At 46.3% G+C, this 17,455-nt stretch overlaps 2 protein-coding genes across 6 annotated transcripts in view; one reads left to right on the forward strand and one right to left on the reverse strand.

Annotated features, from left to right (window-relative positions):
* LOC144116084 (multidrug resistance-associated protein 1-like) overlaps window positions 1–725 on the reverse strand; it is a 194,839-nt gene extending 194,114 nt beyond the window's left edge. Inside the window, exon 1 of one of the 3 annotated variants that reach the window (XM_077650745.1) lies at window positions 557–725. Coding sequence is in view for 1 of the 3 variants with exons in the window: in XM_077650744.1 (XP_077506870.1) it covers window positions 557–574 (18 nt within the window). In the remaining 2 variants the exon portion in view is untranslated. The remainder of the gene's footprint in view (window positions 1–556) is intronic. The other 2 variants (XM_077650744.1, XM_077650746.1) reach the window with 2 other exon arrangements.
* The window catches only part of l(2)37Cb (DEAH-box helicase 16 lethal (2) 37Cb), a 551,956-nt gene that overhangs the window by 426,994 nt on the left and 107,507 nt on the right, over window positions 1–17,455 (forward strand). For 2 of the 3 annotated variants that reach the window (XM_077650750.1, XM_077650749.1), the window contains exon 7: window positions 12,526–12,669. In XM_077650750.1, coding sequence (XP_077506876.1) covers window positions 12,526–12,669 — 144 coding nt within the window. Of the gene's footprint in view, window positions 1–9,513; window positions 9,979–12,525; window positions 12,670–17,455 lie in introns of those variants that run through there. The other variant, XM_077650751.1, reaches the window with a different exon arrangement.

The following is a 17,455-nucleotide window of genomic DNA, read 5'->3' on the forward strand; positions in this document are numbered from 1 at the left end:
CAAACTAAATGGGTTTCGGTGGTCAATTTGTGAACACTCCTTTCTTAAACGAATGTCATGCAAATTTCATCGGAGAGGAGGAAGGCGCCTATAGCATGTGGCACAAGCTTGGATTAAAAATTGAACACTTTTTTAATTTGGTACCAGGACAACGTATAGAAATTCTCACATGTGGTTGCTCAGCCCTCGGTGAACACAGTCAGAAAAATCTTAGCGCTAAGGATACACGACAAGGTGAGACGAGAGACGTTCAAAGGTGCTTGTCTCTTTTTGTCGTGTCGCTGAGATATTTCTAACTTTCGATTACCAACTCGACCACCAACGTGCTTTACATAGGGGACCAGATGTGGATAGCCGTCGGCAGGACCCTTTCTAAAAAAACTCCCTTTTATTTCGTTTAGAAATCGCCGGAGGGATGCCCCTATTAGACTTCCATCTATACAACTACAAAAAATGTTGTAGTGAGTACATTCGTATACGCCGAAGTAATTATTCGAGGGAAAACCCTCACTCAGAGCCCTGATTAATACTGACACCTGACAAAACACCATCTTACCTCGGATACAGTCTCCATTGCTGCTCGACCAGTCCAATCACAGTGAAACTCGAAAAGCAAAGCGAGCCGCAGGCGACGCCGTCTGCAGGGCAGCCGCGTGCTAGCGACGCCGAAAGGGCAGCGCCTTCAGACAGCGCACTTTGAATGTCGTGCACCCTCTGCAGCTGCTGCGTCCGTTTCGTCAGTCGCGAGCCTGGCTGAAGGATGTGCGCGGCTCGTTGATATGCGGCGCTGACCTTTCCGCAGAGCAGCAGAAACAGAGCTGTTAACTGGCTACCAGTTGAAGGACAACGAGGAAACAGATCTGCAAACTCTCCTCCCTGGAAAGAACACTGGCTTTCTTCCATGGATAGAGCATTGCACTGACTACCTTTCTTTCGTGATTTCCCAATTAGTTTATGTTTACTGTTCATGTGCCAACGTTTAGTACAGTTAACGTTGTTATTCCTGGAGTCCTCAATCCTACAGATCCCTCGTTGTAACATTGAGCAATGATCTAACCTAGAACGATTATAAAAGTCATATTGTCTGCTGACAGAAGTCGTGGATTACCTCAAACATCATCTACGCCACGTTCCACAAAGCCTAAAATTGCATGCATACAAATTACTTCTCCGCCATAAGGTGGAATTTCCCCTGGAAACTGGTAAAGTATATCTAACAAATTGCTTAGAATATGTACAAAACATATCTGCCCCTGCTGTTGATACAACGTAAACATATCATCATTAAAAGCAAAATCTGACTCAACAACCCTGGCTTGTCGCCGTCGAATCACGAGTATGTGTTTATTTCATAAGTTTTATTATATCTCACTTCATCTGGCTCCCTGCATGTGTCCTCCAGCACGCTCCCGCATCGGTCATCCCCTTCAAGTTGCCAGGCCGCGTGCGCGCACTTCTACATTTGCCACATCATTCTTTCCCCGATCAGCCTCGGACTGGAACGGCCTTCCTCACGACATCGTCGCAATCACTCTCCCGTCAACATTTTTGGAGTGCATGGCCCCCACATTAGACAGCTGATATATGCGTATTTGACGTGTTCTTTTTTCTCGAACTGCTCCACTACATGCAACCCACCCCTAATATAGTACCCCTGATTCAAGCTTGGGTGGAACGCTGGGCAATCTTGGGTGAGCTATAGACAGAATGGTTTTCGCACAGGGCGTCGACTGGAAGACAATCTGTTTGTGCTGACAGAGTTCGCGGAAATAGCAGAAAAAGCAAGGACGACAACTATGGGCAGCTTTTCTCGAAATAGAGTTGACCATGCCACGCTTTGGCAGAAACTCATCGAAAAAGGCCTACCCACGTCAGTAGTAGATCGGCTCAGGGCGCTGGTACTCGGCGGCGTCAGTGGTGGCGTAGTGTCACGGCTTCCATTCAGAGCCGGTAACAACAGAACGCGGCCTGAAGCAGGGATGCCCTCTGTCTCCGCTTCTGTTAATGCTGAGCGACCTGGAGTGCGACTTGGAGACGTGCGGAGCAGGTTTCGACCTGTCACACATGGTTCAAGGTGAGGTCCAGTGCCAAAAGCTCCCTGCCCTGCCCACGATATATGGTGCTGCTGGCGGACTCGAAGGAGTGACTGTAAAAGCTCTTAGACGTATTAAGCCTGCAAACCGGATATCTGGGACTTCGGTTCAGCGCCCGCGAGACTGCTGTAATGGCCCGAGGACCCCTCGAGACACAACACCAGGGCAACCACTTCCACTGCAGGGCAGGGTGATCCCATCAGCTTACAGCGGGTGGAGACTAACTTGTCGTGCATGAAAAACGGGCGCGTGAGAAGGCACTGAGAGGCCAGAGGGTACTAAAGGCACGTGCGTTGTGGGCTTTCAGCCGCATAGAAGTGGTTCGAGGCCTGTGGAAGGCATGGTCCCTGGACTCACCTCTGGCAATGCGATGTTGTGTCTGCCGTCTGGTACCCGGAAGTTCTTAGAGCGGCGGTAACGGGAGGTGGGAAGACTAGCGCTGGGCGCCCACCGATCGACACCCAACGTGGTGGTGCAGGGCGACGTCGGGTGATCCGTGTTCTAGGCCGGAGAGGCGGTTGCGAAGCTTGGCTTTGAAATCCGGTCCTGGGCCCTTGCCCAAGAGCGATGAGTGAATCGGATACAACGTTACATCGTATACACGGGGATGTCCACAAGATGGAAGAAAAGAGTCAGTGGCTTAGCGACCAAGTTTGAGGTCCCTTTGCCGGCTTTGTGCTACCTCAAGGGAACAAACTTGAGCCGAGGTCAATCGATCAATCAATGAGCATTTATTTCACCAACAGAGTGTACAGGTGGTGAAAAAGGGCGGCGGAGAAAAAGCTGCAAGTTCACAGCTTAACAAAAGCCCCGTCCGCCCCTCGAGCAGTGGCAGGCTACAGTACATGTAAAAAACGCACATGCACACACACACTGATAACAAAAGAAAAAACATGTAATCGATGCTGATCAAGGGTTAATTAAGGCTGTAATACCACTCAGATCTGTCATTTATGATAACATATGTTGTAACAGAAAACTGTGTCGAAATAGCACATGCTTATCAAAGATGTAAATCTTGGAAGGCAGATTCATGTAATACACAAGAGAGAAAAAAACACGATTGCACTTATAATTGATTAGTTCATTCATTTTTGTCTAGCGAAATGTCTGCAAAAACTGAAAAAGTGGCTGTCAGTGGCCGAGACGCAGCGTTGGAGGACGACCGCAGAGAAGCCGGCCTTCCACACGTATTGTGCGGGGAAGACAGAGATCAAGCAATAACAATTTTACGAGAACGCCGTAGGAAGTTCGCTGTTTTTTGAGGCGCTCGCAGGGGTGCTACGGACAAAGCTTTGGGGGCGAAATTCAAACGAAACAGACGTGATGTGGTGTGCCAAAAAGAAGAAGAGACTGCAGAACACGTAGTTCTGGCCTGTCCGAAACTCCAGCCTCAACATCCAGTTGGAACGTTCGAATGTCATTTGAGCAGACCCTTGGTTTCCCGCTGCTCCGGCCTCTAGATGGCAATTTGGCTGCCACTGAGAGACAGACGCCATGGCCGGTGCGGTGCAAACAACCAAGCATCGACTGACGTTGTGGAGAGAAATCTCCACGAAGACTAAGAAGTAGAAATTAGGCTTAAACACGTACGGAGTTTTTTTTTTTTACTTTTTTGGTGAGTACCGCTCGATACGAATGGAAAGCCACCTATCCAAATCCAAATCCAAACATCTAAGACAGTGCTATAGTGTACTAGAATTAGGAGTAGTGGGGCGAGTGAAGCTCCGCGCCAGCGGAGCGCGTGAAGCAGGCGGCGCCGAAATCTCGGGCCGCCGCGCGGCGGCGCTGCTGCGCCTTTCACTTGGCAGTCCCCTCGCACTCCGGAGCTCGCTGCGATAGGCGCCGGCTTGTTACACGGGGAGCGTGCTCTGCCTTGGAGTGTATTTTCAGTGTGTCATGCTCTGTTATGTTGTTTAACATAGGTGTGACTTTCTCCAGGAAACAGGTAGGGGCCATCCACTGACCGTACGAGAAACGGAACACTTTGCGCGGCAATCTTAGCACGTGCACTCATCTACGTAGGGTACGCGCGCTGGTTTCAACAAGATCGTCGTGGGCAAGCGTTTTTCCTCCGTACGTTAATTCATGTGCGTGTTGATTTCATCTATGCTGCGCTGTGCAGCCCATGATATTACGAGATGAGCAAACCTCGGCGGAGGAACTATTGTTTTGCTCCTGGATGTAGGACCGGCTACAGTGGAGTGAAGGATGCTCCGAAGTTGTCATTATTCGGGGTTCCTGAAGACGAAGCAAGGCGCCGCACATGGCAGCGCAACTTGCACCGTGCGGACAAGCCCCTGGAAATGACAGATGCCGTGTGCGAGCTGCATTTTGAAGAGAAGTACATATTAAGAGACTATGTGCATATCATCAACGGCAAGGAGGTGCGCATACCACGTGGCAAGCCATCTCTTTCGCCAGATGCAGAACCAACAATTCTGCCCAACCTTCCCGCGTATCTGTCCAAAAAGCCCTCGCGCGAGAGGCCAGCAAGGAAAAGAACGTCTTCGCAAGTGCCCAGCGACCCGTCAGCCAAGAGGCAGTGCACACAAGAGGATATATCACCGATTATTACGTCCCAGAATGACGAAGCAGCGGAGTTATGTGAGCCTAGCGAGAATTATGCGTTTCAGCTGAGCGAAGTCCCTAAACCATCTGAGCTCTGGGCACTGCACAAGTTTTGGAACTACGATGGTGTTGCTTTCGTCCACGGCTCCCTCAATTGTGAAACACACGCTATCAGCATAGAGAATTCTGTGTTCATGAACTATGGGGAAAGCCCAAGTACAGTGCTTTGCCGCACGTTTGTTCGCAAGACACTGATTTCCGAAAAGGTTTTAAGCTCACTGAGCGAAGGGGAGCAAGTGCTACAAGATGCAGATTCTTTGCAAATTTGTAAAGGCGTGGGTAGACCAGAAGAGTTCGTCGGTGTGCCGCTCACAGAAAGACTCAAGCAGCAGATATCGGATGCAGATGGCCTTTTTGTGAGCACCAAATGCAACGGAACTGTAAATGACAAAGGTGAGCCCTTGCATCAATGCACATTTTTTACTGGTCTAGCCAAATTCTTAATGAGCAACAGAGTTTTACTGATGCCTATGTTAAACAATTAGTTAATGAGGTTGAAAATCAATATGGTTTATCTGTTTGTTCATATAAACACACAGGTATCCCAATGTCAAGCAGTTATCGCTGTATCTAGAAAAGCCTATTTTTGAAAATTCTGGTTCACCTTCGCTGAAGCAGCCTTTACAGTTCATTGATTAGATCTTACTGCATGTGCGGCATATCGCACTATTGCAGCTGCATGCCATTAAAATACAATAGAAGGATCAACATAAAAAAAAACAATTGATAGCGTTGTTGCCAAGCAATGCGTAGAAATATATTTTTCTTTTGAAACTCTCTACAGGCTCAACATGCATTCCATGCAAGTACCTGCGGAAGGCCCTATTGACACGAAAAAGCCATTTGAAGCGGAGGGTACAAAAGTGCACAGCTGCCACAAAGACCACAAAATTTCGACTTTTGAGCCAGAAAAATCGCCGCATTTCAACCAAGCTCCTTGGTATAACAGCACGCCTGGAGGAAATGAGGGCCAAGAATGCAGTGATTGAAGAAGATGTGCTTGAAAAAAGCATCAGTTGCCTTCCACGAAAACAGCAGGCTAGTGTGCGGCAGTGTTTTCAAGCAACAAAAAGGTCAAGCAGGAGGGGTATGCGCTACAACCAGGAATGGATCCTAGAGTGCATTCTGATGAAGCTCAAAAGTCCCCGTTTGTACGAACACATACGAAAGCATGAGATTCTTGTGCTACCAAGCAAGACTACTATAAAAAAATATATGAGGTCATACCGGTCATCGTTTGGCTTTAGCGTGACGACAATGGATATTCTAAAAAAGAAGACATCGAGCATGTCAAATTTCCAAAGGCATGGGGGTCTACTAGTCGACGAGGTAAAGCTGTCTGAGCACTTCAGCGTAACCTCGTCAGGAGAAGTTCAAGGCTTCGTCGACCTTGGTACTTTCACGAAACCACAGGATAAACACCAACCGTGCGATCATGGTATGGTAATTATGTTTGTGCCCCTTGTAGAAAAATGGAGCCAAATCGTCGGTGTCTTTGCGACAAAAGGAAATGTAAAGGGCGACATTTTATTGAAGATGATGATCGAAGCCGTGATTATTGTTGAGAACGCCGGACTTTTCGTAGATTACATAACATGCGATGGGGCGGCCTGGAACCCAAAAATGTGGAGGCTTGCAGGGGTTGGCGCATCAGCAAAGAGTGTTACGTGCAAAGTGGATCATCCCGTTGACAGAGAGAGGAAGTTGCATTTCGTTTCGGACTTCCCTCATCTGATTAAGTGCTTACGAAATGGACTCCAGAGGGCTGACTTTACCACCCCTGAAGGAAAGGTAATTCGGCACACTTGAAACTACGTATCACTGTTTGTAATTGAGGAAAGCTGCAATCTTGTTTTTGCATTTCTCTAGGTTTCAATGTGGCCTGTTCGAGAAGCATTCCGACGCGACTGCAGCGTGCGGACACTGAAAGTCATGCCTGGACTCACTGAAGCGCATACAGATCCCAACTGTTTTGAGAAAATGAGGGTTTCGTACGCCTTCCAACTTTTCGGGACAAACGTCCTGAGAGGAATGGCATTTTACAAGAAAGATATTGAAAGGAAATGCGGCTCCATCGAAGCTACGCAAGAATTCTTCACGTAAGATATACTATCCATGAATTACTGATTTGTCAGTCGGCATTAGCCTTGCATACAACGTTTGATTTGTGTTTCTTTTTGTCTTCTTTTCAGGAAGATAAACAAATTGATAACGGCCATGACGTCAAGGTTTCCCGCCGAAGCACTCAGGCCAGCATCTCCAACAGCTGCCATTCTTGTGGACTTTCTGGACTATCTTGACAAGTGGGAAGCTGGCACCTCTGGAAAACAAGGATTTCTAAGCGATTCCACAGCGACTGGACTTGGAGTTACCCTTGCTAGCACGCTATCATTGCTGCAGTACTTGACAGAGACGCTTCGATTTAAGTACCTAATGACTTCGCGTTTGAGCACAGACCCTGTGGAGCACTTGTTCGGAATAATCCGGCAGTCCAGTGGATGCAATTCCCATCCTTCTCCAGAGCAGTTCCTCATCACTGTGAACTGCCTATCATTTTATAACCTTGCTCGAAGCGTTGACGGGGCCAACGCCACTCCAGAAGCGATAAGTGCCCTCCTGAACGTAAGTGACAAGGACAAAACTATAACCCCAAAGACAGTCGATGAGCTTCTTGCCCAAGGTAAACTAGACCAGGCTGAGACTTCTCTCGTTAAGGTGCAACCTGCAAATGACCAACACTTGCCATTAGTGGTCGAAAAGAGTGACTCAAGACCTATTTATTATATGGCAGGGTACGTGGCCAGAAAATGTGTCTTGAAACTTAACTGTGCGTCTTGCAAAGACATTCTTCTCGTGGAACCAAATGAGGCAGCAGTGCACCATCTCCCATCCGAGTATACAAAACATTGTGACTGGGGTGGACTTTTATACCCCTCGAAAAATTTGTACTGCTTCGTCGCTGAATTGGAAAATTTATTTACAGAATGCTTCAGCACCGGAGAATTGCACGCCAACAACATCTCCGACGTGATATAGCTTGTGAGGCAAACATTCATTCATTCTAAAGCTGTTGGGTGCAGTGTACACAAGGAAGAGATCAGCATGAAGGTGGTCTCTTTCTATGTCCTTACGCGCTTGCACTTTCTCGTCAAAGGACTGAACAGCGAAAATAGCGCAAAGCGAAAAAGAGCCAAACTTGCTAAGCTGAGCAGGAGTGTGTAAAATTCACGGCAGTCAGTTACACCAATGCAGCTTTGCGTTTTCTTGGAAATATTTTGGAATTATTGCAAATAAAGCCATTTTGTATATATTTCCAGTGCAATGAGACTTTTCACATGCCTATGTGAGCTGCAGTGAACGCACGCCAGCCATACGTCACACGGAACGTTTATGACTTTACAAGAGATGACTATCTGCCTTTCTTCCATAAATGTCTGATGTAAGATTAAACCTCGCAGAGCCCGAATAACTTCAGGAGCATACCTGCTACTCGCCGAGCTGCTGCGAGCGAGCGCGAGCTTGCCAGGTGAAGGGAGCGGCAGCGCCATCTGTCAACGTCGGCGCAAGCAGCTTCAGCCCGCCGCCTTCCCTCGACCCACTACTCCTAATTCTAGTACACTATAGACAGTGCTGCCAACCTTAGAGATTTTCCCCTAGATCTAGAGAATTTGAACGTTGTTTAGGGGAAAAGGGATTTTTGTTGTAATCTAGGGACATTTTACTTTCCGCGTGTCTTTTTTTATTTTTCGATGTGAATCGGTTCCTTATTCGCTGTTTCTTCACTACCTTGATTTTGAGAATCTGGCTAAGCGCCATGTGCATGAGGGGAAAGCGTTTTTGGGATCGAGGTGGCGTGGTCGAGCCGGGAGGAGGTACGAGCTAGGTATGGCAAGCCAGATATTAACCAGATTCGTCCAGATGAAGAAACTGGAGGCAATCGACCCGCAAGTTGTCATCGAAAAGCGGATTTCTTCAATAGCCCCACTTGCCACCTCATTCCCTTCTCTGGTGCCAGAAAGAGAAATGGACAAAATTGACGCAGAATGGAGACTGCTCCGCAATACAGAAATGGACCTGCCGGCAGATGCGAGCGTTCAACGCTTTTGGAAACGAGTGAGAGACGCCAGACAAGGAGACGGGAGCCCAATGTTCCCTCTCTTGAGCGACTTTGTCTACAAGCTTCTCTGTTTGCCGGACTTCAGTGCAACAGTGGAGAGAGTTTTCTCTCAGATCAACCTGATGAAAACAAAGACCGGAAACAGCTTGGGGACACAAACCCTGGCAGCTAAGCTTCACGCCAAGCGGGTTCTAGGAGGGGCCAGCTGTTATGACTTTGCAGTGAACGAACGCTTAATTGGCCTCATGAAAAAAGAAATGTATATACACGTGTGAAACTCAGTCGGGATGCCACCCGAATGACGTGTCCTATATTTTAGCGTTTGTTTGTTCACGCCCACATTTGGGCACAAAGTGGATTTGTGGAGTGTTCACTGCGAGATTTTCATTCATTTCAGGGCTTAGGCCAGGATTTATTAGGTTTTGATATTAACTAATGTTTTCCTCACCCGTGATCGTGTGGTACGCGAGTTTGCATGGGAAATCAATGTGTTATTGTATTCAAAGTTGCTGCCAAAGTGTGGTAAGAGGGTCTCTGCGAAATAAAAAGAGTTCACAATTCAACTACGCACCTTTTTTCCATGCCTGAATATTATTTTTCGGATCTAAGGAAATCTAGGGAAGTTTGAGTGAAAAATTTGGGGGAGAAGTGGCTTTCGAGGTTGGCAGCACTGATCTAAGAACATGGCGGCGCGCGTACGTCGTGTTGTCGTTTTCTTACATGCGTTGTTTTCAGCCGTGGTGCCAACTTTTTGTTAAATGACGCCCGTTTTTCATAATTTTGGCGAAGACCGCATTGTCTACCAATGAAGATCAAGGTGTAAAACCTGAGAGAAATTTTCAGCAGTGGTGCTCCGCCGTCGTCGCGTTGTGTGCCTGCGCACCGCGGCGTACTACGAGTCGGCCTGCTACTGATCGCCTAACTGAGTGTCCACCAGCCATGGCTGGCGTGGAAGAGTGGGTCAGCGATCAGCTGCACTCCATTCTGGGGTTGAGCGATCGCTATGTTGCCCAGTTTCTGGTTAACATGGCTCAGAAGAGCTCCTCTCGGCAGGACCTCGTTGAGAAGATACGCGAAACGGGCACTATTTCGGTCGACGACGATGTTGCGCGATTCATGGGACAATTGTGGGACAAGGTACGAAGTGTGGGCATGTGTATCTACCCTTGATTGCCTTCATGATAGGCCATTGGTGCACGGAGTCCAGATTTATTTGGGCTTGCGAGAGGTTCTACACTTTTTATAGGGCGACCGCATGTGGCTTCACTTACCGGTCGTTATTCGTCTTGTTGCTTTGCATAGGAAACGAAGGAGGAGTCTGAAAAGGGGTTTAGAAGTAATTTTGGTTGACTCTTGCTGCATTTTCAAGGTTTGGGGAGTGGCAGTTAATATGCCTCTCCATGTGTGCTTATGCCATTTTTGGAGCACAACTGTGGTCGCATACCTAAAGAAAAAAAAAATTCTGTCGATTTGAGTAATTAGGCCAAATGCGGATGTGTGCGCTAGCATGACGTCAGTTGTCTGTTGGAGTTACGGAGGTGGTACCAGGCTGCCACCAAATTGCCACCCCAACTTCTGTTTACCTACTGTGCAAGCTTCATTCAAATGATGTTCTCCTCCTAACTGCTGCTGCTCATTCCGCTTAGCTCGGTGCGCTTAGAGGCGGTGCGTCCTAATTAGAACCCCAGGTTCTCTCCTGGATGGATGGATGGATATGGCTGAACCCTTTAAGTCTGGCTTATGAAATTTTACTCTTTTCTTGATTTTAGCCACCAAACAGATAACCTTTGCTTGGTTACTTCTACCCGCTTAAAATCTACTTTCCTTTCACTGTCCTTAAACCCCAATGACTTGGATAAATCAGACCCCGCTTTCCCCGCTGCTTTCCACTGTAGGGCGAAGCCCTTTACAGAAAAGTATCAACTGTTCAGCTGTTTCCTTCTCCTCTCCGCATGCAACGCACAACATGTCTATCTCAAGGTACCTGACTCTATATGTCTTAGTCCACAAAACTCCGGTCCTGGCCTCAAACAACAAAGAGCTTCCCCTACAATTATCATAGATATTTTCTTTGGCAATTTCCTGCTTAAAAATCCTGTACGTTCCCAGTGCTGATTTGGTCAGCATCCCTGTTTTCCACGGAGCTCTCTCTGTTTCTTTAACCTTTTTCTTAGCCAATAATTGCTGATTTGCCCCCGGACTGCTGTCCAGATATTCGCTTCTCAATTTTCTAGTGCGCTTTCTCCATTTCGTGTCAACATTCCTTATGCACAGGTATCCGACAACATTCCTAGCCCACTGCTTTTCCTCCATCTTTCTCAATCGCTCTTCAAATGCTATCTTACTGCTAGCCTCTCTGCTCTCGAACGATGCCCATCCCATATCACCTTGTACCCCCGGATTTGGTGTATTGCCATGTGCTCCCAAGGCTAGCCTCCCTACGCCACCAAATTGCTACGCCACCATCCTTACTACGCCACCATCCTGGTTACTGGCAAGTAAGCCACCTGGTGGGCAGGTGAGCAGTAGCGCAACGCCCCAGGTTCTAGCCTGGTAGGCAGGTGTTGCCATTGGTGTGACTTGGGTTGCGACCCAGGTTGCTCTTCCCAAGCAGCCTCTCGCAATTAAATGGGCTGCCGCCTGACGCGGTGGGCAGGTTGCCCACCACCGGGTGGGCAGGTGAGCAGCCTGCCATAAAACCAGCTTCAGACAAACACACAGTGCCAAAATGTAAGGAATGGCCACTCTAATTGCTAGCGTACTAAAAATATTGAAATCTTATTGTATGGGGCATTGGTGTTCGCATGTAATGGCTTGCTGCCTTGTGTAGAGTGCACCCACACAGTAGCTGCAGTCACTGGCCCTTATGCAGCTTGGGCAGAGCTGTATCTGTTGTGCTCTGCACTTTCTTCACAGTTTGATGAGGTTGGAGAGTTGCACGAGCTTGGCATTGAGTAATTTGGTGCTCAGCTTGAACAGAAACTAAGTCTACTTGGCTGTTTCAGGTGCATTTCACTTTCTGCAGCATCAGACCTTAATCATGGGAAATAATATGCTTGCTGCTATCAAAGGCTGTCAGTTTTGCTGTGTTGGCTTCTCTTCAAAATCTTGGCATTGACTTTATGTGCGTATGTATCATGCAGGATACAAGGAAACATCAAACATCCTCAGAGCAAGCTGTTCTATTGTCGTTCTCCTGCATGTGCATCCATTGCGCTGCATTAACTTTCTCTTCATCACATCAGTGTGTTTGCTAAAGCGTACAACTTTTTACTAAGCAGTGAAATGCCTCGGCTGCCATGAGAGGTTGCATCAGTGCTGAGTAAGACTGCAAAACTATAGTGCACTCACGATGGTTATGCAGTTTTGTGCTGGACTTTTTAATTCAGAGGCACACCCTCGAGGCTTGTGAGAAGTCTCTGCATGTCTTTTCAGGCCCTCTGGTGATGTAGCCAATCAGAGAAGGTTTAAACGTGTTGATGAAAGGGTTCATGGCAGTGATAAATTGCTAAGTGTTGTTCAGAAAGTGGTAACGCAAGAAAAATAATTCTCTTTTTTCAACAAGTGTTTCTAATTGTCCATTCAGCCAAGCATTTTCATCTGAACTGCTCGGGAGGTGTACTACGGGGACGGTTATTGCTAACTTTCTGGCAGGTGGATGAGAAGTATGCTATATGCATGCAGGTACCACACAAAGAACTTCAGGAGAAGCCTGCACGGGCCCATGAGCGGGCCGTGCGGCAAGTGCTCGAGCAGAACGCCAAGTATGCACTGCTGCCTGACAGCGATGATGAGGCACCCTCGACAGCATCGACTGGTAGAGCCAAGGTTGGTCTTTAGATGTTCACACTGGAGATACATTTATGGTTGTTAAAGTAATGGCGTGTCACATTATGCGTGAGCACACATATGCTGTATCCTGTGGCGTCCTGTGTTACTCCGTGGATGAATCACAATCAGTAAATAAAATCACCTCTTATGTTTCACTACACCATGCAAGCCAGAAACATTAAAATTTTTGAGCTTATCATTTAGTCTTGTGATTAGCTTCTTGTTTAGGCAACAATAAAAGCTTTAACAACGAACTGCTTTTTTGTCGCGCAGAAATTATATGTGGCGGTCCTGATTATGGGTAGAGCTTCACTGCAAAGTTAAGTTGTATCTAGATGCAGCTTCTTTCTATCTGTCCGTAACTTCTTTAGTCCGGTGCATTTAGGGGAATTCCCAAGGGGGCATGGATTCCTAATGAGGGAATAGTTTTGAATAAAAATTATTCCCATGTTGGGAACCTTTCCTTCTGACCTGTTCTGTGGTGCTTGTGAGCTAAGTGGTCGATGTTCAGCGTTCTAGGTCATTTCCCCTTCATTTCCTGCCGTCGCTCTCCTCTAATATCAGTGTGGTTAAGGCCCTGCGAATCCACAAAAAATCATGGATTCAAGCATTTTTCGTGGAATTCATTTCCCTTTTTTAAATTTTTTATTATGGCCCCAGTAAGGGGTACATGCAAGGAGCGGTAAGGTAAAGAAAACAATTACATTACCAGGAAATTTTTACATTTTCAATGAACTAGATGAGCAGGTGGTGATAGCAATGTTGTTTGAAAGGCTGTTCCAGTCTGCAGCTGTGCGAGGAAAAAATGGAATTTGGAAACGTGGCAGTGTGAGAACGTGGACAGTGACTTGTAGCTGATGATTGGTGTGGTGGGATTGGGAACAGGGCGAAGATAAGGTGCGATGCGCATAGGGCTGTGAAAAACTTGGTGAAATAAACAAGACTGGCTATGTGACACTTAGTGATAAGGGTGACAATCCAAATGCTGTTTTTAAGGAGGTAACGCCGATGTCATTAAAATACGATGAATGAATGAAACGAGCGGCACGATTTTGAACAGATTCGAGAGCATTAATAGGATAAGCTTGATGATTCCAAATGTGCAATGCAAATTCTAGTTCAGACCTGACGAATGATTCATAGGCTAATAAATTTACATGTTGGAGACCGTGATGTAGATGATGTTTAAGAATCGTAACGTTGCCGAAAGTTGGGCACCATTCTTGCCGTCCTTCGTATTCCTTTTGCACCATTTTTTCATCATAATCCTGATGTCCTGTTCACTGATGATATTGTGTTAGTAACATGCAAACTCCAAGAAAGTTTGCTAGAGAGTGTTACGCCTAAATACTTGCGTGACTATACTAGTTGTATAGGAACTTCAGAGGTTACATAAGGAAAGATAAGAGGATTACGGCACTGGTGGGCGGACAGAAATTTACACTTACGTGGGTTGAGTTCCACCAGCCACTCGTTTCACCAGTCCTGAACACCATTTAGGTCATTTTGAAGAGAAGATTGGTCAGTGGGGCTAAGAATAGCACGACAAAGTACACAGTCGTCAGCGAACATACATACGTCAGTCCAATCGTTCAAGCAGTCAGTTTTATTCTCGCATTCACTGCACAGTGAAAAAAGATGACTGAAGAAAAAGCTGCATATTAGATGTTATGTGTGATGGCAAATAATTAACGTATGTGAGAGGGGCCCGCTATTTCCCCAAGGAAATAGCGGGCCCCAGTGCACAGCGGGATGCGGGGTGCGTGCCAAGTAAACATTTAGAATAGGGGTTTTCTCAAAGCAGGAATGCTAGGCTCGGGTTCATTGACTGCAGCACCATTGCGGTCAAGAAGGGAAATGCTAAAAACTAAATAAACAAGCAAAATTGTTTTTGTTTGATATATCTGGTTACTTTTCGGCATCACTAAATTTGCATAAAGTAACCGAAACAAACACTACAAACAAGGAATGCTTTTGACGTTTTTTTAGATTGCTACGTGCAGCGCCATCTTGGGCAGAACACACAATGGTACCTCTTATGGAATTCCTTACCCGATAACATAGCCGAATGCACAGACAGAAAACAATTCCGCAATAAACTAAAACTTCAGCCATCCTGAATAGACTGTCCCCTTTGTACTCTTTTGTTACTTAGTTTGGTTCCATTTCTGCGCCTTGGTGTAATTTTCTTTTGCGCTTGCTTGTTTGCTGTTATTTGACTTAGATGTATGTCTGCATTTTTTACTGTATTTTTTCTTTGCTTTTGTTTTTGCTTGCCTTCATTGTATTTTGTATTTTGCTCTTCACATTTTTCCACGTTCAAGATTTTGTACATCATGTTAATTCGCCCCCCCTTATGTAATGCCCTCGGGCCCTTAAGGAGAAAATAAATGAAAAATAAATGAAATGAAACGTAATTATTTTCAGTTCTGTTTACGTCTGCACATGTAAGGATGGCTGCATAAATTAGGGAACAGTGTTAACGGCATGCCAATTCTTTGTGACCCCTTTTTGGACCAAAATCGGTCACGTGTTTGAGAGTGGAGATCAGTGGTATGAACCTCCTGCGCTTTCTGATTTAAGACGACGCGTACTCGCTAAGCCTAGCAGCTTTGTAAACATGAAAGCAATCTGAAAATTTGGCGTGTTTTATGCCTAAAATTTTGTTGTGTGGGCATGTTCAGACAAAGTGAAAGCTTCTTGTGCCTTTCATTTGCCGTGCACATGGGAGACAGTGTAGCGGCCACGACGCATCTGTGATGAAGCGAGAGGCAACGCTTCGAGGAGCGCTGCCATGTTGCCCAAACGTAAAGTGACATTGGGGCGCCCTGGCAAATAGCGTTCGCCGTTAACGTTAGACACCTTCAGCATACCATGCGCTGTGTTACCTATACCGTTACTGGAGTACCGGGACCCTGCCCACTGCCGGTGAGCACGCGCTGGTTGGTCCCGATGCTGCGGGCACGTAGCTGCCGGGTACCTGGTGTCGTCTTGGCGATCTGTGCATGCGCTTTGGCTGTGCGTGGGTTCGCGGTACTCCGGTACCATTATTGTTGACACTGTACACGGTATGCTAAAGGTGTCTGTTAACCCAAGCACAAGTCAGGCCTTGCGTTCTGCATATGTGCACTTCAACACCCCAAACTTCTTGGGGGGGCCCAAAGCTTAGGGCCCTCTATTCTAAACCTCCCTAAAGTAGTGGGTTGTACACAGATCCCTGCGGGATGCCTGACGTTACTAATTCCTGTTTCACATGCAAGTGAAAATGCTAGCGAATCCTGCCGCTTCAGTGCGAAAAGCTGTTTTGACTCATCGCGACACTGAGCATCGAGGTTCTAGATGAACTAGATGAAAATTTTTGCTGCGATGTGCGGCTCAGTCGCTCAGTCGCGTGCATGTGAAGTATTGAGTTAGAGTTTGTGCTGTAAATAGAGATAAACTGGGAATGATTAGTTAAAAACTGCTCAGTCCACTTCAAAATATCTTTGTACAGGTTTAATTGGGGAAGTTTTATCAGTAGGCGCTTATGGGTTACTTTATTAAAGGCGTTAGCAAAATCTAAAAATATGGTGTCAGTCTGTAAATTAGATTCAAGGTTAGCGTGCAGATCGTTGGGTCAAGTTGGGTCAAAGGGTAAGTTAGGTCTCACAGGAGTAACTCCGGTGAAACCTGTGCTGCACAGCATGGTAAAAATTGTTAGAATCAAGAAATGTCATGATATGGGTATAGATTACATGTTTAGTTCTTGTTAGCTAATTTGTATACTGGAACGACCTTCCCGTGTTTACAATCTTTGGCCAGATGGGCTGTGAGGAATGACTGAATGAATAATGAATAACAAGCACAACGTAGATGAACATGTATCTCTGCTGTTCAATATTTTAGCATTGATATTGTCGATGGCAGCAGAGGATTGAAGTTTAAAGTGTGCTATTTTTGTTACAGACATGATCAGGGATCAAAGTATAATGAAAAAATTACTACTATTTTATCTTATTTGCACTCATATAATGCGAGAGGGCAGTTTGAGAACTCGGATGAATTTTAAAAAGAAATATTATAAAGATTATCATGCAATCTTAAACTGTTCATGCCATCCATAGCCACGGGCCGTCTCAAAACGCGCAGATAGCTTGCTAAAATACAGAAGCAGCGGATACAACAACATTTATATATAAAAGAAAATGCTTTAGATCCACGCGCCACAACTGAGTGAAGGCAAGCCTCCGACACTTGAATGCACACAACCTCCTATGCGACAGCAGCCACCCAGTGCTGCCTTTCTTTGCTCTCTCAAACACTCAACTCTTTCGGTGGCTTCTCTACTTCAACAACCCCCCACCCCTCCCTGCCTCCTTTCCACAGCCACCTCGTGGTAGTTAAAAGGCTGGCTTCTCCTAACGGCTCCTCTCAAGCCTAGTGGCAAAGGTCACATTAGCTATCTTGTAAAGCTCGGGGCAAAAAAAAGGAAGAATTGACACTGTGCTGATACCTTGGTTCTGAATATAACGCGAGGGGCATTCTTGGCTTGTCTTTGTTGTGTTGATACACGAGGATGGTTAAAGGGCTCTTGTCAAGGGTTGAACATTTGGCAAGTTTAGTTGGTAGGTTGGTTATGATTATCTTTGTAAAAAAGGTTTCATGCTTTGTGAAGGCCTACTTGTATTCTCTCAACTGTAGCCCTTCTTGCCTGCTATAAATGATCCCTTAGCATTTCAGTAGTCCGTGTTCCTGATTGATTAACATCTGTTCGCCTCTGTGCTGTGCCTGCACTGTTTTCCTA

Source organism: Amblyomma americanum, chromosome 1 (assembly GCF_052857255.1).
Source record: "Amblyomma americanum isolate KBUSLIRL-KWMA chromosome 1, ASM5285725v1, whole genome shotgun sequence".
NCBI classification, from domain to species: domain Eukaryota; kingdom Metazoa; phylum Arthropoda; class Arachnida; order Ixodida; family Ixodidae; genus Amblyomma; species Amblyomma americanum.